At 41.2% G+C, this 22,180-nt stretch overlaps 1 protein-coding gene across 11 annotated transcripts in view; it reads right to left on the bottom strand.

Moving 5' to 3' along the window:
• Positions 1 to 22,180, bottom strand: part of LOC147319955 (disks large homolog 2-like) — a 178,793-nt gene that overhangs the window by 133,007 nt on the left and 23,606 nt on the right. For 9 of the 11 annotated variants that reach the window (XM_086307664.1, XM_086307662.1, XM_086307659.1 and 6 more), the window contains one exon: positions 5,773 to 5,909. The exons of 1 other annotated variant lie outside the window; for it this stretch is intronic. In XM_086307664.1, coding sequence (XP_086163790.1) covers positions 5,773 to 5,909 — 137 coding nt within the window. Of the gene's footprint in view, positions 1 to 5,772; positions 5,910 to 7,766; positions 7,782 to 22,180 lie in introns of those variants that run through there. One more of the 11 variants, XM_086307667.1, reaches the window with a different exon arrangement.

Genomic DNA, 22,180 nt, shown 5'->3' on the forward strand with positions numbered 1-22,180 from the left:
TTCCTGTCTTATTATATCAGATTAGGTCCAGCGGTATTCCCTCCTGTTGTACATTCCCACGTGAGCTGTGCGTTTTTCTGTTAGTTCAATGTTCTCCAGTCATGTCAAGTCTCGTCAGGTCATAAGTTGCCAAGTTGGGAGATCCTTAGTTCTAATTTATCTTCGTTTGTTTCCTTAGTGTTCATGTACTTTGTTTGTAATTTGTTTTGTCAGGTATTGAAGCTGCTGCTCTAAGTTTTTGTCTCAGAGTCCTGCTTTTGGGTCCAACCTCTTCCTGCCACACAGCTCACCGTGACAGAAGAACACGACCTCGCTATGGACCCAGCGGACTAAGCCTTGCTTGAGTGCTACAAAGAAAGGATTTTGATCTCCGAGATCTTCAGCCACGCGCTCAAGGCTCCCAATGTGAGGACCATGGGAATTATGGTAAACATGGCCGATGCTCTTCTGAGGAGGAATACCCACCTCTCCCCACGCAAACCAAAGCCCGGACAGTCCTGATCCTCAAGGATAGCCAGAAGGGACCGGTCCCGTCCAACAACCGACCAATAACCTGCCTCAGTACCGCATGGATGCTCCTGTCAGGCATCATAGCGGCTGACATGAACAGGCACATGAGCGGGGCACACAAAGGGATTAGCAAAAATACAAGAGGCGCAAAACACCAGCTACTGGTAGACCGAGCAGCCAGCCGAGACTGCAAGACTAGGCTGACCAACCTGTGCACTGCATGGATTGATTACAAGAAGGCCTATGACTCAAAGTCCCACACCTGAAAGAGCCTTCGAGAGGGGCGAGAAGGGAATTATATATAGCCCTGTACCAACGCAGAGCAGCTATCTGAACGCTACTCCAACAGAGGTCGATTATCTTGTTAATAATTTCACCTCCTCACTACGTACGACTCTGGATACTGTAGCTCCGGTGAAAACTAAGGTCTCTAATCAGAAGTACCTGACTCCGTGGTATAATTCTCAAACACGTAGCCTAAAGCAGATGACTCGTAAGCTGGAGAGGAAATGGCGTGTCACAAATTTAGAGGATCATCATTTAGCCTGGAGAAATAGTTTGCTGCTTTATAAGAAAGCCCTCCACAAAGCCAGAACATCTTACTCTTCATCACTGATTGAAGAAAATAAGAACAACCCCAGGTTTCTCTTCAGCACTGTAGCCAGGCTGACAAAAAGTCAGAGCTCTGTTGAGCCAACAATCCCTTTAACGTTAACTAGTAATGACTTCATGAACTTCTTCACTAATAACATTTTTATCATTAGAGGAAAAATTACCAGTAATCATCCGACAGATGTAATATTATCTACAGCTACTCTTAGTACCATTGATGTTAAGTTAGACTCTTGTATAGGAATTTCCTTTACTTATGTATTAATCACATTATTTTGTTGTATAATGCCTTGGTGCCACTGGATTTTAACAAGTCTCACACTCATACAGTAAGACAAATGGTGGGGGTGTAGCAAGGAAGTTGGGGGAAGCAGACGACTCCACAGGAAGACTCTTTTGTCTCTTTGAGGACTCTGCGAGGTAGCAAGGGAGTGTGAACCTTAAGGTGTGAAACAGCTGTGTACTGCCTTTTGTTCCTGGAGAAGGTATTTAACTGAGAGCCATGCTAGGCTCAGACTCTGCTGACCATCTGCCCCGCGGTCATGTAGGCTCTCCACAAGCTGGGTTGTCTGTGCTTTGTGTTTTTTGTTTAAAGAATGTTAGCTACCGCTCACCGCTCGTCTGCAGGCTTTATTTAATGGAAAACTTCCACAACACTCTTTTTTTGCAATTGATCTTTCTGAGTTAACTTCAATAATTACTTCCTCCAAACCATCAACCTGTCTTTTAGACCCCATTCCTACAAAACTGCTCAAAGAAGTCCTGCCATTAATTAATGCTTCGATCTTAAATATGATCAACCTATCTCTAATAATCAGCTATGTACCACAGGCCTTCAAGCTGGCTGTAGTTAAACCTTTACTCAAAAAGCCATCTCTAGACCCAGCAGTCTTAGCTAATTATAGGCCAATCTCCAACCTTCCTTTCATATCAAACATCCTTGAAAGAGTAGTTGTCAAACAGCTAACAGATCATCTGCAGAGGAATGGTTTATTTGAAGAGTTTCAGTCAGGTTTCAGAGCTCAGCACAGCACAGAAACAGCTGAAAAGCCTAGAAATATGGTCTCTAAGCAGATTCTTACTCTGGATGGCATTACCTTGGCCTCCAGTAACGCTGTGAGGAACCTTGGAGTCATTTTTGACCAGGACATGTCCTTCAATGCACATATTAAACAAATATGTAAGACTGCTTTCTTCCATTTGTGCAACATCTCTAAAGTTAGAAATATCCTGTCTCAGAGTGACGCTGAAAAACTAGTTCATGCATTTATTACTTCCAGGCTGGACGACTGTAATTCATTATTATCAGGAAGTCCTAAAAACTCCCTGAAAAGCCTTCAGCTAATCCAAAATGCTGCAGCAAGAGTCCTGACAGGTAGAGCAGGGCGATATGTCCAAAAATATTTATCACGATATATATTTGAAAATTTGCGATAACGATATAACTGACGATATAATTGATGCGAGACAAAATACAACTCCACAACATTACTAGTGCAAAAAGACAACCTTCCATTTATTTTTACTTAAACAAGAAGCTGGTTTTTATGTACATTAAAGCTTTATAAAAATGTAACAGTGCAAATGCAAATTCCTTGCTGAAAGTTTAACCAAAAGGCATTTCCAGTAGAAATGGGCTGACATATCCTGAGCATAACCATGTATAATATCCACTGAAGTTAAAAAGAGGTGCTTTGCAACATTAAACTGCAGTGTGCAGTACGCATTTTTCGGACCATAAGGTGCACGGGATTATAAGGCACATTAAGCGAAACAAAGCAGTCAGATAAATCAAACTTTATTAAACTCATTCTTCTTGCTTCCTCCACTTCTGTACCATTGATTCATTAATGTTGAATTCTCTGGCAGCTGCTCTATTCCCATGTTGTTGCAGTATATTAATGACTAACCTCGTATTGTGGATGGATTATCTCAGTTGTTCTCCTGACTGAAGTTTGGTCCGTTTACAGCATCCTGCCATGCGATTGCATTTGTCTCTAACCACGAAGAACCTTCACGTTAACTTTTATAAGTGGAAAAGTGTTAGTGTTTGTCCTCCAGCTTCACTATGTTATGCTAACATAGCTGTGTCGCTAGCGATCACGTAGCACATCATTATATACCAGCTAGCCCAACTTCAGTAACCCTACAAACGTCACTGCTGTTTAGTTTTCTGTCTTCATTTATGTTGGAAGTGATAGCAGAGCTGTACGTTTGAATTTTTTCAGAAATCTCTCAGTCAGAACATGCTATATCATGCTTAGGTAACTAGCGAAACTAGCGAGCTAACTTCCGCTAGCTTCCTGCTAACTTCTAACTCCGTTAAATGTAATAACTTTTGTTTCCATGGATGCCTGGAAGTTAAACTTTATAGTTACACCTGGTAAAGCAGCAATGCTGATCGTTTTATTAAAGATGAAAGAATTTAGACAGTTTTTAACTCTAAGTGATGCTGCAGTGTTGTTTGACCTGAAGCATACGGAGTTTAGGACCCAGATTACTCCCAGATTTAAGAGCATCTTAGTCCGACAAATACGACAATAACGACGGCCGCTTGCATGTTCTGCAAAAAATGTGCTTTGTTGTGTATCTGACGGACAAACACCAAACCAGTTCCACATCACTGAAGTTGCACCATTTTTACAAACCAATTCTGGTTCATCTGTTTCACTCAACAATCGGCCATGTGCGTATGAAAACAAAGGCACTGCGCATGCGCGTTTTACTCCCATTCTATCGCGATATTTCATTTTCCTATCGTTGCCTAACATTATACCGGTATTACCGTGAACGGTATAATGTGGCCCAGCCCTACTGACAGGGACTAGAAAGAGAGAGTAGATTTCTCATGTTTTGGCTTCCCTTCATTGGCTTCCTGTTAAATCCAGAACTCAAAATCCTGTTCCTCACACAGCCTGGTTCTGGCATCTTCCTGTTAAAAGGGAGTTTTTCCTTCCCATTATCGCCTAAGTGCTTGCTCATAAGGGGCTATATGGTTGTTGGGTTTTTCTCTGTATGTATTATTGTAGGGTCTACCTTACAATATAAAACATTATATAAATAAAATCAAATTGAATTAACATTACAGGGTGCTATATAAAATGCACAAACAACTGAAGGAGGAGCATATGAATCCTGCTTCCAGGTCCAAACTACTCGTGGAGATATCATCTGAATTTCAGGAGCGGGACCACTCCTCCTTCACGCCCCCTCCGGCTTCAGCCTATAAAATCCCCCCTTCTCCAATACCTGCTGTTCTCCCTAGCGAGCTAACTTCCTGCTAACTTCTAACTTTGTTAAATTTAATAAATCCTGTTCTCATGGATACCTGGATGTTAAACTTAATTGTTACACCTGGTAAAGCAGCAACACTGATGATTTTATTACAGATGAAAGAATTTAGACAGTTTGTAACTCTCAGTGATGCCACAGTGTTCGTTTGACTTTGGGACCTGAAGGGGAGTTTGGACCTGGAAACGGCTAATGTCGTCAGACTTAAAGACCAGATTGTCACAGACATAGTATAAAAGATTGACATAGCTTCCACAGTTTGGCCAATCAGTGGTGTCACTCAATGAGTCATAAAAGCCTCTCCTTCACGAAAATCAAAATCACCATTTTTGAAACTTTGCAACGAGAGAAATAACTACACAAAGAACAATACGCTGGTCTCTGAGTCTGACAAAAAGCTGTACACAGACCATTGCCTTCACGTGCTCCTTTGTTATAGTGTTGTGTTGCATATAAATTACATCGCAATAACATGTAAAGACTCTGGGCCATTTTGTTATAATGACCCAATGCACACTAGGTGGTATTGAATTGTAATGGAAAATGACGTAGTCGAGTTGAGCTGAGTAGGTACTAGTGGAAAAGGGCTAATTGAAGTCTATGGGAAACAGGCCTCTGTGCTGAACCTGTAAACACTTCCCAGCTGAGTTTACAGGCTGTCTCTCATTTTAGGTCATACTAAATACAACATTACGTTCGCTGTGTAAATTTTGGTCATTTGTGTGTGAGAAAGGAGGGTGCAGGGTGTGTCCAGTTTCTCAGTCAGATGCACCCCTCCCTCATCGCGTCCAATTTCAAAACACCAAGATGCCTGCAGCAAAAACGCTTCATAATGGGTTTTCACAAACCAGTGGATGTCAAGGTAGCTATATCCATTTTCGATACTTTCAGTGGTCAAAGTAACTTATCTAGAAAGCTAAACAACACTTTTTACACCGAGTAGTCATGCCTTTACTTACATACAGTATGGTGCAAATGGTGCAGGTGCTAAAAAATACCCCATGTTCTCCTCAACACATTTGCTCACACTTTGCAGGGTACTTGAATTAAGGTATAGTTCCAGTAAAGCACAACAAATATAGAATTAGCAGCTCAGATTATCACATTCAGCTGAATAGCACACTGATTGTCAAGAGTCAGATTCAGATGACTGATCACCAGAAACTACATCTCCCTACACCTGCTCATGGCTCTCTTAAAAGGGTTTTTATCCCCACACTCAGCATGCTATTGCTGTTAATGCTTCACCGCTCAGCCTTTGTCTGTTTTACTTTCCAAAAGGCTTTAGCAGGCAGACACCCTTGTCATAAAAAGGTAATTCACTATCTATAGGGCTGATACAGTGTGTCAGACACTCACCTGCTCTACTGGACAGGTAGAGTTTGGTACAGAAAGACTTTTCTCCCACTTGTCCGCCATGTGGTTGAGTTCCTCTAGCTTTTGCTTGGAGCTTTTCTGTGTGTTTAATAGAGTCACTTCATAGAACCCCTGGATATCTGTGAACATACACATGTTAAATGATGTAGGGGCTGTTGACAGTTGATTGGCTTAAGTGGATGGTAGATATGTCAAATGGTGAATGGGCTGATTCTTATACAGCACTTTTCTACTCTCCCGGAGCACTCAAAGATCTTTACACAGCCTCATTCACCCATTATTCACACCATTAATACAAACAGTACTTTTTCTAAGTGCTTTCTATCTGACATTCACACACATGGATCCACGTGAATGGATGCATCAGAGAGCAAGTTGAGGTCAACAAACAACCTTTAGTCCGCAGCTTGGACCTTTCTGTCAGAGCTGCAGACTAAAGGTTGTTTTTGGTAGTGTTTGAGTGTTAATAAAATTATCTTTAAAACTGCAAAACCCAGGAAGAAAATGTCCACAGAAAATATGTGGTCTTATCTGACCGGGCAGGTAGCTGCACTTGTGCAAATATATCCTGGTATTTTGCATGAATGTCAGTTTGAGTAACTGCAATACTTTCACTGCATTCTGTAGCTATGAACTGAACATCTGTTAGGTTGTCTTTACAACATATAATATAAAGCATTTGCATTTTGTGACTCAAGTGAACTTTTTAATATTCGGTTAAAGTGTAAGTAAGTAAAATTGATTTATATAGCACTTTCCACAGATAGAAATCACAATGTGCTTCACAATAAAACAATAAAACCAGAAATATAAATAAAATAATATGAAACAATGAAAAGCTTGTTTGTATAGAAATGTCAGCTGCTTTTCAAAGGAGTCAGTCTAGACAGCGTAAAGACAATGGAAGAGAGTTCCACAGCCTTGGTGCCTGAAAAACCCGATCCCGATGAGTGTTTTTATTTTCAAAGTGCAGGAACATTTTTTGAATGGCCAGCCATGTTTTACTAAAGAATCAAAGCCGTGGCAAGTGATCTGGCACTATGGCCTTTTACATTTACATTTAAATGGATATTAATAAAAAGAATGCATTAGTATTCACAACCAGACACTAAATAATGTTTCTGCCCCAATCATGTAACAATGTTTCCATGCATTTCTGTATTTAGAAATAATAAATCAACTTTTTTAGCCCATTAAGAAATTAATGGACTAAAAACTTTCTAGATGTATATTTTGAAATACACTAAGAACAGTCACAGTTCAATTTTTTATCATTCAAATTAAAGCAGGCTTTTACAGAAGCAGATGAATGCAGGGAAATTTATGCAAATCCCCCAAAGCTCTTGAAATAGTGTGGTGAGTAAATGTGTAAGTCTCTATGAACCAGTTATTATTTGTCACTCAATTATTTTGAGAGAATCAAGATTCAGAAATATACTGTATGTCAACTATGCATGTGTTAGGGTTTGTTAGGGTTTTCAGACATTTAAAGAATGTGTTTTTTGTGTGTACCTCAATGTTAATTCAACAAGTTCTGAGATAAACGCTCTCCTTCATATAATCCAGTGCATTTCAAAACTATCCACTGTTACCATGGTAACAGAACATTGTAACATGTTATTCATTTAACCTCCTAAGACCCGAACTCTTCCACGGCAGCATTTTTAATTTCCTTTTGGGCTGATTGGGACCTGATAAATGTAAAAACAAAGAATTACGTGATTTTTTTTTTTTTTACCTAATTTTTGTTCTAAGAAAAATGAGAGCCACATCTGAGGATATTCGTTTAAAATTTTGATAGAACAGTAGCAGTATAATGTCCTCGTAAGTGGATATCAGACCCTTGTGGAGCAACATTGAGTATTTTGGTCTAAATAACCCAAAATGTGATGTCCCCATATGTGGACGCCAGGTCCTAGTAGGTTAAAAAAGCAACCACAGCCTCAGTTTTACCAAAAGTAGCAAAAATAACTCACACATGCAGTGAAACCTCCCGGTTCTCCCCTCATGTTGCAGCACTGCTGTCTCATGAAACAGTGTTGCTGTGCTGCGAGAGGACCAGATGCCAAGCTAACAGCATGCCTAATCCTCAGACACAGAAGCTCCCTGTTCTCTTCAATACAATGACCTTACACCCCACATAGCTGATTTCTAATTCAGCTCTCATCTGAATAATGCTCATAACGCATTTAGCAGTTCTTTTCAACTCTCCCGTTAATGCTCAAACCTACATTTTTTCAAATGGCTAAGTGTAAAAATTGCATCACTAAATGACTGGCACAAGACTGTCTAAGAGTTATTTAAAATGGAAAAGATTACCATCTCTAACAGATTTCAAACAAATTTGTTGAGATTTGGGATAAATGGAAACATTACATTTTGTCAAGACGATCTATATGGTTGTGATGATGAATTGGTTCTTGTGGGGGGAGTTGGCAGACAGTACCAGAAGAAGATGCTTTAAGTGCATGTGATTATGCATAGCAGATGTTGACAGATGTTTTATATCTCTGCCTCTGCTGATTTGACTTTTTGCAAACATTACATATTACTTTGGTTTTGTCTGCAGCACTGAGTGTAAAATGCTTCCACACAGAACTTGAGTTTTTTGGCCGGTGGAGGACCAAGAGGTGCTCAGCAGCAGCTACACTCTTTTCTATTTGGTTGCCCAAATCCATGTGGGGAGTTTCAGCTAAGTTAATGAGTGACGGGAAGCTACGCTAAGGTTAACTGGCCTACGTCTTGCTGTCTGCAAAAGACAGAGTAACTTAAACGTACCATATAACTCACACAAGTGCATACAATTCGACACAACTACACAAGCATTGTTTTAACCTTTTTAACCGAGCGTTAACATTACTCTGTCAACAGCCTATTGTCTAAATGACCAAGCTAACAGAGCTCCGTAAACAGAGCGAACATGAGAGACCCGACTGCAGACGTCAATAACGCAGCGTAATGGAAAAATCTCCCGATCTTCGCAAAAGTTATAAACTGCCTCCGGAACCCAGTTAAGGTACAAAAAAAATCTATTCAACAAAAATAATGATGCAGTTCAGTCTTTTTTGGCTCAGCCGAGCCTCTCTGCAGCCAGCTGTGTCAGTCACGTTACTCACTCATCCATGCTCAAATTTTTTTACGTGCGCTCAGAATAGTGGCACAAAAATAACGCCATACATTTGCCGTTAGTAATTTCATAATTCTAGGAATCGTCTAGTTTGCTGACACTGATCATGTTGGCACTCTGCTTGCGTTACAACAACGGTCATTTTTAAATGTTTTTTTATCGTGATGTGTCTGTTTACTGGCCCTGGTTTAAGCGGAGCTGGATTAAGGGCTTCTGTGGGCGACATGACAAAAAATACACATTTTGCATTAGAATATGATTTTTTGTTGGCATCAGAGACTGAAAGTAACAAAGTACAAATACTTCATTACTTAAGTAGAATTTTCTGGTATCTGTACTTTACCGCTGTACTTTTTTGTGCCTACTTTATACTTCTGCTTCTTACATTTTAGCACGAGTATCTGCACTTTGTACTCCCTACATTTTCAAATCAGGGTCATTACACTATACCCCCCCCCCCCTAACCCCCCACTTTAAACTTTTGTACAGTACAAAATACTGTACTTCTTACTTCCACTTGAGTAAAAAGTTGAGTGAATACTTCTACTTTTAGTCGAGTATTTTTAAACAGAGGTATCTAAACTTTAGTAAGGAATGTGTGGACTTTTGACACCTCTGGTTGGCATTTAGTGGTCAGTTTAAAACGCATTTGTTTTTTGCTTGTTATCGAACAAATTCACTTCACTACTTTTCACCTTCAGTAACATCAATGCACATCGTTCCATTCACTGCATATTGCACTTTATTCATGTCTTTCATTCCACCTGCATCAACATTGAAAAGTTCGTCAGAAAGCGATTTATATATTTATAAATACTAATATTCTCTATTCTATGCTCTACTGCTTTTTTATTGCCCAGATTTGAGTTAGCCTTTGTTAAATTGTCTGTTATATGTCAATAGATATGTATGTTACAAAAAACAGAGTGTCTGGTAAATTATGTTTTTTTTAAAGAATTGTCTCCCCAAATCTCTTACATGCCAGAGGATGTTACAATGGGTGGTGCCTGTGTAAACTGTAACTGTATTCAATAAAAAGGCTGCATGGTAGGCTGTTTATTTGAAGGAAACAGGTGAGGAGCGTTCAGCTCCAAGATCCTGGTTCCGACCAGCCTCCCTTGCTAGCAAGTAAAATCGATCAATTGCTGTTCGTCTTGCTTCGTTAATGGGAATAAGTTTCTAAACCAGCAGGGCCTGTGGAGGCGCAGACCCAACATAAAGTTATAAATATGCACTTCTTTTCAGCACTTCTGCAGTCTCTTTGTTGACTTACAAGTTGCTTTTCACATTGTACAGTTCAGTGCATTCATCAGCTAGAAAAAAGTGTGTTTTCATTAAATATATTTTTATTTCCTATTCACCACATTTCTTGACAGCTCTAGTGATCCATACCATTTTGCCTTTATTATTGAGGATGGCTTGGATGTTTTTGTTAACACGTGCAATCTGATTGTTGGATAAACTGATTACATTCTATACAACTACTTTGAACTTACATGTGGGGGTTTTTCTCTCTTACAGACAAAATGATATGCTCATCATACATCATACGGCGTGGGGATATGGCAAGGCATTTATTGTCATGTCAGCATTCTTCAATGACAAGTCAGCCACCACTATCAGGACTACTGCAATCTCTGAGGAGCCCCGCCTCCGTCCCGCTGCACTCTCCGAGGAGCCCCGCCTCCCTCCCGCTGCACTCTCCAAGTATGCCGTTATTTTTGTGCCACTATTCTGAGCGCACGTAAAAAAAAGTTTGCAGGTGCAAGTGTTGTATTTTGAGGAGAAATTTATTTTGAGCCAAGAAAAGCTGAATTTGAGTGAACAAAATTCATTGCTGCGTGCAAAAACTGTATTTCAGTGTTTGCTATTATCCACACACATACAACAGCAGCCCCTCTCGCTCAGTTTTTGCATTTGCGCTTGCTCGCAATGTGTTGCTCGCGCTGTCAACATTTCTGCCCGTGCGTGCTCAACTCTTTCTGTACACCATTATATTTGTGCCACAAAACCAGCCAATCACAGACTTGCAAAAAAATCTGATTGGCTGTTTTGGTCTCCAATCAGCTCGAAATGATGAAATGCAATATCCCAGAATCCATTTCGTCCAAAACTCAAACGAGGCAGTGGCGGAGGACCACAGAGTGGCGGAGTTTGAAATATTACTCTGTCTGGGTCACAAAATAAACTTTTAAGATATTTTCATGCGAGAATGTTTCTGTGTAAACTTCTAATATCTGCTCGATTTATCAAGACATCACATATTTGCATAAGTGCTCTAACGTTTTCGGAGATGCCTGTTAGTAGTGCCTTTTCACTGTGCAATACTTTTTGTTAATATCCAACTGTGTAATAGACTCACAATACTTGAAATGTGCCGTTCCCTTGTATTCTTATTCCTATTTATTCTATTTATCCCTTTTGTATACTCTGTATTTATATATGTGTATATAGAGTATATTTCTGCTCACATTCTGCAACTTCTGTCGGTACATGGCAGCCTCGCTTCTGTCAGTCTGCTCCAGGGCAGCTGTGGCTACAACTGTAGCTGCCTCCACCAGTGTGTGAATGTGAGAGTGAATGGGTGGATGACTGGGTGTGTAAAGCGCTTTGGGGTCCCTAGGGGGGGACTAGTAAAAGCGCTATACAAATACAGGCCATTTACCATTTACCATTACTGTGCTACTGGAAACTGAATTTCCCGGACGAACCCACCCGAGGGATAAATAAAGTTTCATCTAATCTAATGTAATCTATAGGGCAGTACAGGGCTTTGTATCGACCACTCCGCTGTGATATAATGAGCGGTCACGGTCACGTGGCTTTCCGTTGTCCCGGAGGTCCACCCATTTGTAGTAGTTGGGGAACAGAAGATGCCCGGGACAGTTCAGCCATAACTTTAAACTTCTTCTGCTCATACATGCCTGGGTACGATCTTGTAACCCTAAAGTGGACGCGCAACGAGATATCATAGCGTGGCTCGTTCATCATAGTTTAAACCCCTTGTTTTGCACAAAGGAATACAGCCTCCCGTCTGCAGCTAAACACCCCAATAGCTGTAATAGCTTTAGCCCGGTCGGATTGGGCAGCAAAGGGCTGCTTAAATACCGCAAACTCCTCCACTTGGACCGCTAGCGCTGGCCATAACCATCGCTTGACAGACCCACCACGCCACCATACACATACTTTTTATTCTTTTTCGAATCTTCGGATCACATGCGTGCCGAACCGTGGAGTGGGATCGGTTCAGATTTCGGATCAACCGTGATCCGTTGCACCACTAGTAATGCGTAAATAGTTATATCAAAATAAGACACACAACTACAACACAGGAAAAGAACCAGGGAAACCGACTTAACGATAAAAACCCTGAAAACCATACATTTCACACCCAAGCCTCAACTCTTGCAGCCCGGTACCAAAAAACTCATGGTACCGGTCCGTGGCCCGGGGGTTGGGAACCGCTGCTGTACAGGAGACATGGCACGAGATTGATTGACAATGGTCTACAGCAATTAGAACGCAGAACACAATGCGCTGTAAAAAAGAAATCCGCGAAACAGCGAGTTCGCGAAAGGTGAACCGTGTTATAGCAAGGGACCACTGTACAATAATTTCCAGTAGCACTGCTGATATATGAAATGGTGAGTTTTGAGGTTGTCTTCAAACAAGTGCATTGTACCAGAAAAAGGTGTTTGAAGGATTAAAAATGTAAAAAGTAATAGATATTTTATATTTATGAAAAAACCTATATGCAGAAAAAGTAGCAAAAGAACATCAAACATGGACACTGTGTCTAGTGACCCCCTATGAGCAAGCACTTTGGCACCAGTGGGAAGGAAAAACTCCCTTTTAACAGGAAGAAACCTCCGGCAGAACCAGGCTCAGGGAGGGGCGGGGCCATCTGCTGCGACCGGTTGGGGTGAGAGAAGGAAGACAGGATAAAGACATGCTGTGGAAGAGAGACAGAGGTTAATAACAGATATGATTCAATGCAGAGAGGTCTGTTAACACATAGTGAGTGAGAAAGGTGACTGGAAAGGAAAAACTCAATGCATCATGGGAATCCCCCGGCAGCCTATGTCTATTGCAGCATAACTAAGGGAGGATTCAGGGTCACCTGGTCCAGCCCTAACTATATGCTTTAGCAAAAAGGAAAGTTTTAAGCCTAATCTTTAAAGTAGAGATAGTGTCTGTCTCCCGAATCCAAACTGGAAGCTGGTTCCACAGAAGAGGGGCCTGAAAACTGAAGGCTCTGCCTCCCATTCTACTTTTAAATACTCTAGGAACAACAAGTAGGCCTGCAGAGCGAGAGCGAAGTGCTCTAATAGGGTGATATGGTACTACAAGGTCATTAAGATAAGATGGGGCCTGATTATTTAAGACCTTGTGTGTGAGGAGCAGGATTTTGAATTCAATTCTGGATTTAACAGGAAGCCAAAACAGGCAAAATATGCTCTCTCTTTCTAGTCCCTGTCAGGACTCTTGCTGCAGCATTTTGGATTAGCTGAAGGCTTTTCAGTGAGTTTTTTGGACATCCTGATAATAATGAATTACAGTCGTCCAGCCTGGAAGTAATAAATGCATGAACTAGTTTTTCAGCGTCACTCTGAGACAGGATATTTCTAATTTTAGAGATGTTGCGCAAATGGAAGAACGCAGTCTTACATATTTGTTTAATATGTGCATTGAAGGACATGTCCTGGTCAAAAATAACTCCAAGATTCCTCACAGCGTTACTGGAGGCCAAGGTAATGCCATCCAGAGTAAGAATCTGGTTAGATACCATATTTCTAGGCTTTTCAGGGCCGAGTACAATAACCTCAGTTTTATCTGAATTAAGAAGCAGAAAGTTAGCGGCCATCCAGGTCTTTATGTCTTTAAGACATTCCTGCAGTTTAACTCATTGGTGTGTGTTATCTGGCTTCATGGACAGATAGAGCTGGGTGTCATCTGCATAGCAGTGTAAATGTATGCTATGTCTTCTAATGATGCTGCCTAAGGGAAGCATGTATAATGTAAACAGAATTGGTCCTAGCACTGAACCCTGTGGAACTCCATAATTAACCTCAGTGTGTGAAGAGGACTCTCCATTTACATGCACAAACTGGAGTCTATTAGATAGATATGATACAAACCACTGCAGTGCAGTACCTGTAATACCTACAGCATGTTCTAATCGCTCTAATAGGATATTATGATCAACAGTATCGAACACTGCACTGAGGTCTAGCAGGACAAGCACAGAGATGAGTCCACTGTCAGAGGCCATAAGAAGATCATTTGTAACCTTCACTAAAGCTGTTTCTGTGCTGTGATGAGCTCTGAAACCTGACTGAAACTCTTCAAATAAGCCATTCCTCTGCAGATGATCTGTTAGCTGTTTGACAACTACTCTTTCAAGGATTTTTGATATAAAAGGAAGGTTGGAGATTGGCCTATAATTAGCTAAGACTGCTGGGTCTAGAGATGGCTTTTTGAGTAAAGGTTTAACTACAGCTAGCTTGAAGGCCTGTGGTACATAGCCAATCATTAGAGATAGGCTGATCATGGGGCGACCGTGGCTCAGGGGGTTGGGAATCGCATCTGTAACCGGAAGGTCGCCGGTTCGATCCCTGGGCTCTCTGTCCTTGTTGTGTCACTTTACCCTACTTGCCTACTGGTGTTGGCCAGAGGGGCCGATGGCGCGATATGGCAGCCTCGCTTCTGTCAGTCTGCCTCAGGGCAGCTGTGGCTAGAACTGTAGCTTGCCTCCACCAGTGTGTGAATGTGCGAGTGAATGAATAGTGGTATTGTAAAGCGCTTTGGGTGCCTAGAAAAGCGCTATATAAATCCATTATTATCATATTGAAGAATTAATTAATGGCAGGACTTCTTTGAGCAGTTTTGTAGGAATGGGGTCTAAAAGACAGGTTGATGGTTTGGAGGAAGTAATTATTGAAGTTAACTCAGAAAGATCAATTAGAGAAAAAGAGTCTAACTTAACATCAATGGTACTAAGAGTAGCTGTAGATAATATTACATCTGTGGGATGATTACTGGTAATTTTTTCTCTAATGATAAAAATGTTATTTGTGAAGAAGTTCATGAAGTCATTACTAGTTAACGTTAAAGGGATTGTTGGCTCAACAGAGCTCTGACTGTTTGTCAGCCCGGCTACAGTGCTGAAGAGAAACCTGGGGTTGTTCTTATTTACTTCAATCAGTGATGAATAGTAAGATGTTCTGGCTTTGCGGAGGGCTTTCTTATAAAGCAGCAAACTATTTCTCCAGGCTAAATGATGATCCTCTAGATTTGTGACACGCCATTTCCTCTCCAGATTACGAGTCATCTGCTTTAGGCTATGTGTTTGAGAATTATACCACGGAGTCAGGTACTTCTGATTAGAGACCTTAGTTTTCACAGGAGCTACAGTATCCAGAGTCGTACGTAGTGAGGAGGTGAAATTATTAACAAGATAATCGACCTCTGTTGGGGTAGCGTTCAGATAGCTGCTCTGCTCTATGTTGGTACAGGGCATTGAAGATGATAACAGTGGGTGGATTATATTCTTAAACCTAGTTACAGCGCTTTCAGAAAGACATCTACTTTGATAAAGTCTACTCTCCACCGCTGTGTAATCGATTATTGTAAATGTAAATGTTATCAGGAAATGATCAGACAGGAGAGGGTTTTCAGGAAACACTGTTAAATGTTCAGTTTCTATGCCATATGTTAAAACAAGGTCTAGAGTGTGATTAAAGTGGTGGGTGGGTTCTTTTACATTTTGAGAGAAACCAATTGAGTCTAATAACAGATTAAATGGCATGTTGAGGCTGTAATTTTTAGCATCTACATGGATGTTAAAATCACCCACAATAATTATTTTATCTGAGCTCAGAACTAAATTAGATATAAAGTCTGAGAAATCAGACAGAAACTCTGTGTAAGGCCCAGGTGGACGATAGATGATAACAAGTAAGACTGGTTTCTGAGTTTTACAGCTGGGGTGGACAATGTTAAGCATCAGGCTTTCAAATGAATTAAAAGTCTGTCTGGGTCTTTGGTTGATTAATAGGCTGGTGTGAAAAATTGCTGCCACACCTCCCCCTCGGCCTGTGCTTCGAGGTTTCTGGTAGTTAGAATGACTCGGGGGTGTTGATTAATTTAAACTAACATAATCATCCTGCTGCAACCAGGTTTCTGTAAGGCAGAGTAAATCAATTTGTTGATCAATTATTAAGTCATGTACTAACAGAGACTTGGAGGAGAGAGACTTGATATTTAATAATCCACATTTCACTGTTTTACTCTTTGGTTCAGATGTGGATACTGTATTGTTCTTTCTTTGTAATTGTTTATGTTTAAGTTGTTTGTTGCTGGTTTTTAGTTTGTTTTAGAAGATTAGATTGTTTTAGTTTGTTTTAGTTTGTTTTGGGTAGCAGGAGGAGAGAAGCTACAGAGAGGCGTGTAAGACTGCAACTCTGCTTCCTGGTCCCAACTCTGGATAGTCATACTTTGGGGGTGCTGCGAGATCGATCAACTTTAGACCAGACAACAAACTACGGAGGCTCCGGAAAAGTGCAATCAAACGATGAGTTTTATTATCACAGGAGAACAACCAACCGTCAGCATACGGATTGTTTTGCTCTGACAAGAATACATTGGGTTCTGGTTTTATAGGATAAAATATCACACCTACGTCAATACAGTTCAAAAATACATGGTGACAGACGGGCAAAAGTTCAACTCGTGCAGACAAGGGTACATCACGTACACTTCTAATAACCATACACTGACATATTACTTCTCTTTTCTACATTACTTGCCTTTTAAGGTAATAACTTCAGGTCTTAGCATCTCTGAGACCTAATAATGGACCCTCGTCATTAATCACTAAGTAGAGTACTTTGCAGCCAGTCTCAAACTGAAGCAGAAGACGCTTAGGCCTTCGCTCAGACCTGCTACTAGATTAATATGTGTATCGTAAGCGTGCATGCAATTAACCTGCTATGTTCTCATCTCCCCTCAGCATGTATCATCTGGACACTCTCACCAGTGAAGCTTAAAACCTTCTAGAATGGAATATCAACTCTAACCAAGCACATTTATGCATTGTGTATAAAATGAACTCAACCTATAAAAATAGAAAGGTCAATGTGATGACAGACATATTCAATGCAATATAAACCCTGTAAGAAATATTACTGATAAATGATACTGTGAAACATGTTATTAATACATTCTTCATAAGGCAAATTATATGGTAGCAATAAAAGAATCTCTGAATCCCAACAGGGGGTTTAATAAATTTGCCCATATTTCTAGAAATGAGAGCTGCTCCATCCAAAGTGGGATAGATGCCGTCTCTCCTAACAAGACCAGGTTTCCTCCAGAAGGTTTGCCAATTATCTATGAAGCCCACATCGTTTCTGGGACACCACTCAGACAGCCAGCAATTTAAGGAGAACATGCAGCTAAACATGTCGCTCCTGGTCTGATTGGGGAGGGGACCAGAGAAAACTACAGAGTCCGACATTGTTTTGGCAAAGTTGCACACCGATTCAATATTGATTTTAGTGACCTCCGATTGGCGTAACCGGGTGTCATTACTGCCGACGTGAATTATGATCTTACTGAATTTACGTTTACCCTTAGCCAGCAGTTTTAAATTTCCTTCAATGTCGCCTGCTCTGGCCCCTGGAAGACAATTGACTATGGTTGCCGGTGTCTCTAGCTTCACATGTCTGAGAACAGAATCACCAATTACTAGAGTTTGACCCCCGGCGGGTGTGTCGCCGAGTGGGGAAAAACGGTTAGACACATGAACGGGTTGGTGGTGTACCTGGGGCTTCTGTTTAGGACTATGCTGCCTCCTCACCGTCACCCAGCCGCCCTCTTTCCCCAGCTGCTTGGGGTCTGCCGGGGAACAGCTAGCGGGGCCTACGCTATCTTCGGCTGCACCAGCTACAGGGGCCTGGCTAGCTACAGGTGAATGAAGGGTGCGAAGCTGAGTCTCCAATTCAGTAATCCTGGCCTCCAGAGCTGCAAATATGCTACATTTGTTACAGATATCATTACTGCTAAAGGAGGCCGAGGAGTAACTAAACATCTGACACAATGAGCAAGAAAGTGCAGGAGGGACAGGTGAAGTAGCCATGGTGCTAACGAGTCGGCTACGAGCTAAGCTAAGCTAGCGAAACAGTACAGAGACAGTGAGTGAATACTTTGGCTATAAATTAGGTAGTGAGTACACAGAAAGTGTGCTTCGGATGAAGCACGTGAAGATTATACTATGAAAAAGAATGTATTTAAAAGTTGTTAATTTAAATTGCTAAGCAAATAAGCTACTCAGAAACACCACTGTGTTTGAGCAGGAACAGGAAGTGATACTCTACCGCAGAGCGAGCGAACACCAAGTGACAGCGCCACAGCTTGGCTTGCCATCACCAGTGTGTGTGAATGGGTGGATGCTTGAATGTAGTGTAAAGCCCTTTGGGGTCCATAGGGACGAAGTAAAGTGCTATACAAATACAGGCAATTTAACTCCAACTTCAAATAGCAATTTTTAGGTATCCTGATCTATATAGTCAAATATTGCATAAAAGCAACATAACCCATTTCTATCACTGTAGATTGATTCACAATTTATGTAGCAATTATCTGACCCTGTTAGTAACTGCAATAAATAGAATAAATATAGCAGTTTTTTTGACCAATCCAAACTGCAAAGTGATGTCGGAGTAACTTCTTTTATAAGTCATTTTTGAACCCCCAACGCCGGGGCCGTGCTCTTCTGGACAGAGATCTCAGGGGTGTCTGTCCCTACGGGCTTCTTTCTCTGCTTGTACCCCACTACTATGTCTTGTTGGTCAGTCAATACCACTTTAACTTGGTCATTCTCAATCACCTTTAGAACCATATCCCATTGTGACCTTTGTACTTCCAGGCCATACTCAGTACAGATCTTCCTGTATGCTGTGCCCTGGCTGCTAGCATCTTCCACCCTGAAGTTATGTGCTTGATTGTCTCAGAGGGATTATGATAAGTGCATCTGTGCTGTCTTCCAGTCCAGATTTGTGCAGCCGCTGGTAGTATGTCTCAATATCAGCAACTTCTTCTGTCTGATGCCAGTACATGCCATGCAGGGGCCTGACCTTTCATGATGGTTCTTCTTGCTTCTTCTTCTTTCTTGGCTATCTGCTGCCTGGATCAATCACTAAGCACATGATCATCTGTGGCCACCTTCCTGATGTATTAATGGATCTTTGTTCTATGGTTCTTATACTCACTAGTTCTCAGCCTCCTTCCTTCCACTTAGCATACAGTCCCAGGAAGCTGGATTTAGGATGAAACCCTCCATGCGTGGTCAGGAGCTTCCAGGTCTTGATGTCAGTGGCTTCTATCTCCTTCTTTGGACAACTTATTATCCCAACAGGGTACCTTTTCTCCTGTGGTGACCTTCAGTAGCTTCGGTAGGTGTTCACTGCCCAGATTTTGTTCTTCCCATTTAACTGACTTCTCAGGACTTGCCTTACTCTCTTCAGGTGTTTGTTGGTGACCAGGAGTGACAAGTTTAGCCGCATGTTCTCCTTAAATTGCTGGCTGTCTGAGTGGTGTCCAAAAAACGATGTGGGCTTCATAGATAATTGGCAAACCTTCTGGAGGAAACCTGATCTTGTTAGGAGAGACGGCATCCATCCCACTTTGGATGGAGCAGCTCTCATTTCTAGAAATATGGACAAATTTATTAAACCCCCCAAAATATGACTATCCAGAGTTGGGACCAGGAAGCAGAGTTGCAGTCTTACACGCCTGAACCAAAGAGTAAAACAGTGAAATGTGGATTATTAAATATCAAGTCTCTCTCCTCCAAGTCTCTGTTAGTACATGACTTAATAATTCCATCCATCCATCCATTCGCTTCCGCTTATCCTTTTCAGGGTCGCGGGGGGCGCTGGAGCCTATCCCAGCTGTCATAGGGCGAGAGGCAGGGTACACCCTGGACAGGTCGCCAGTCTGTTGCAGGGCCAACACACAGGGACAGACAACCATTCGCACTCACATTCACACCTAATGGCAATTTGGATTTTCCAATTAACCTATCCCCACAAGCTGCATGTCTTTGGACAGTGGGAGGAAGCCGGAGTACCCGGAGAGAACCCACACAAACACGGGGAGAACATGCAAACTCCACACAGAAAGACCCCGGCCTGATGGTGGAATTGAACTCAGGACCTTCTTGCTATGCGGCAACAGTGCTAACCACCGTGCCACCGTGCAGCCGACTTAATAATTGATCAACAAATTGATTTACTCTGCCTTACAGAAACCTGGTTGCAGCAGGATGATTATGTTAGTTTAAATGAATCAACACCCCCGAGTCATTCTAACTAGGGCTGAACGATATATCGCATTTGCGATAATATCGCGACATGATCAAGTGCAATTTTCTAACCGCAAAGGCTGCGATTATACTCTGGACATGTCCAAATTCATGGGCTGCATCCTCCTGAGGCCGCATTTGTAGACCGATTACGTCACAGCGACGCGCCGAAGGCTGTCCAAATTACTACCATATCCCAGAATTCATAGCGCGGCCCAGCCAAACTCCAGTTTCCAGCAATGGCGGCCGCTACTAAGTTTTAAAATTACTCATACTAATCTTTCAGGGTCACAAAATAAACTTTTAACATATTTTCAGGCGAGAAAGTAGTTGTGTAAACATCAAATATCTGCTCGGTTTATCAAGATATCCCATATTTGCAAAAGTGCTTCGACGTTTTCAGAGGCGTCTGCTACCCACCAGCTCGACAGCTAGCCGGGAGCTCGAGGGTTACTGATGCGGCCGAGAACGGCACAACTCCCGGCACATCATTTTCAGATCACCGCGGAGTTTCGCTGCTCGGGTTAAACGTAATATATAAGTCACTTAGACAACCTAAAAATGTTATTGTTGGGCTTTTTTCAGTGTTTTGTTTGTTCGTGAGTAAATCGGTTTGGCTGAGATTAAAGTTATTAGATTAGATAAAATAAAACTTTATTAATCCCCCGGGTGGGTTCCTCCTTGGTTTTCACACAGCTGACTTAACGTCAAACAGAAAACTTATTAAACAGAAGTATGAGACAGTCGAGAATTTACACCAGTGTCTGGTTATATTTTAGATAGCAAGAAGCAGACGGCCGAGTTTATTAAACTCCACCGAGACAGCGGTGACGCTAATCAGAACTAGACCGTCCAATTTCACGCCTTTAAATTTTAAAGGCGTGTTTGTGTGTGTGTTTATACAATTGCTATTATGTTTGCACTTTATGTGTAATGTTACTGACTGCAGAGATCAGTAAGATGTGTGTATTTTTTATTTATTAGTTTTATTTATTTAATATTATTTTTTAATTGAATGACTGTCTAGTAGTTCACAGATGTCGAAAAACTGAGTGTGGTAAAGCCACTGATTTTTTTTATGTATATTTCTGCAATCTGCACATTGTACTGACTTTCATTTTAATGTTTACACCAGGGTTCCTTGTCAGCACTTTATGCTCAGATGTTTGTAAGCTAAAAATAAACTATTGTGTATGTTCAAATATACTGTTGTGATTGAAGAAGTTAAATAAAAATGTCAGTCATCAATTCATGCATCACCTCATGTCATCATAACAGAGGTCTGTCTTCCAGGAAAGAACAGTTTAAAATTAATGTAATATAGTATTGGCCATACTATATGATGTATTGCTTGTCTTTGTTTAATAATACAGAAGACAAAGACCTTAAAAAATAATCGCATATCGCATCGCAATCGCAATATTGGGGCAAAAAAATCGCAATTAGATTATTTTCCATAATCGTTCAGCCCTAATTCTAACTACCAGAAACCTCGAAGCACAGGCCGAGGGGGCGGTGTGGCAGCAATTTTTCACACCAGCCTATTAATCAACCAAAGACCCAGACAGACTTTTAATTCATTTGAAAGCCTGATGCTTAGCCTCGTCCACCCCAGCTGTAAAACTCAGAAACCAGTCTTACTTGTTATCATCTATCGTCCACCTGGGCCTTACACAGAGTTTCTGTCTGATTTCTCAGACTTTATATCTAATTTAGTTCTCAGCTCAGATAAAATAATTATTGTGGGTGATTTTAACATCCATGTAGATGCTAAAAATGACAGCCTCAACATGGCATTTAGTCTGTTATTAGACTCAATTGGCTTCTGTCAAAATGTAAAAGAACCCACCCACCACTTTAATCACACTCTAGACCTTGTTTTAACATATGGCATAGAA

This window comes from Aulonocara sp. 'chitande type north' Nkhata Bay, linkage group LG10 (genome assembly GCF_057382095.1).
Source record: "Aulonocara sp. 'chitande type north' Nkhata Bay isolate Kocher_YH1m ecotype deep benthic linkage group LG10, A_spYH_male_GT1.1, whole genome shotgun sequence".
Classification (NCBI taxonomy): domain Eukaryota; kingdom Metazoa; phylum Chordata; class Actinopteri; order Cichliformes; family Cichlidae; genus Aulonocara; species Aulonocara sp. 'chitande type north' Nkhata Bay.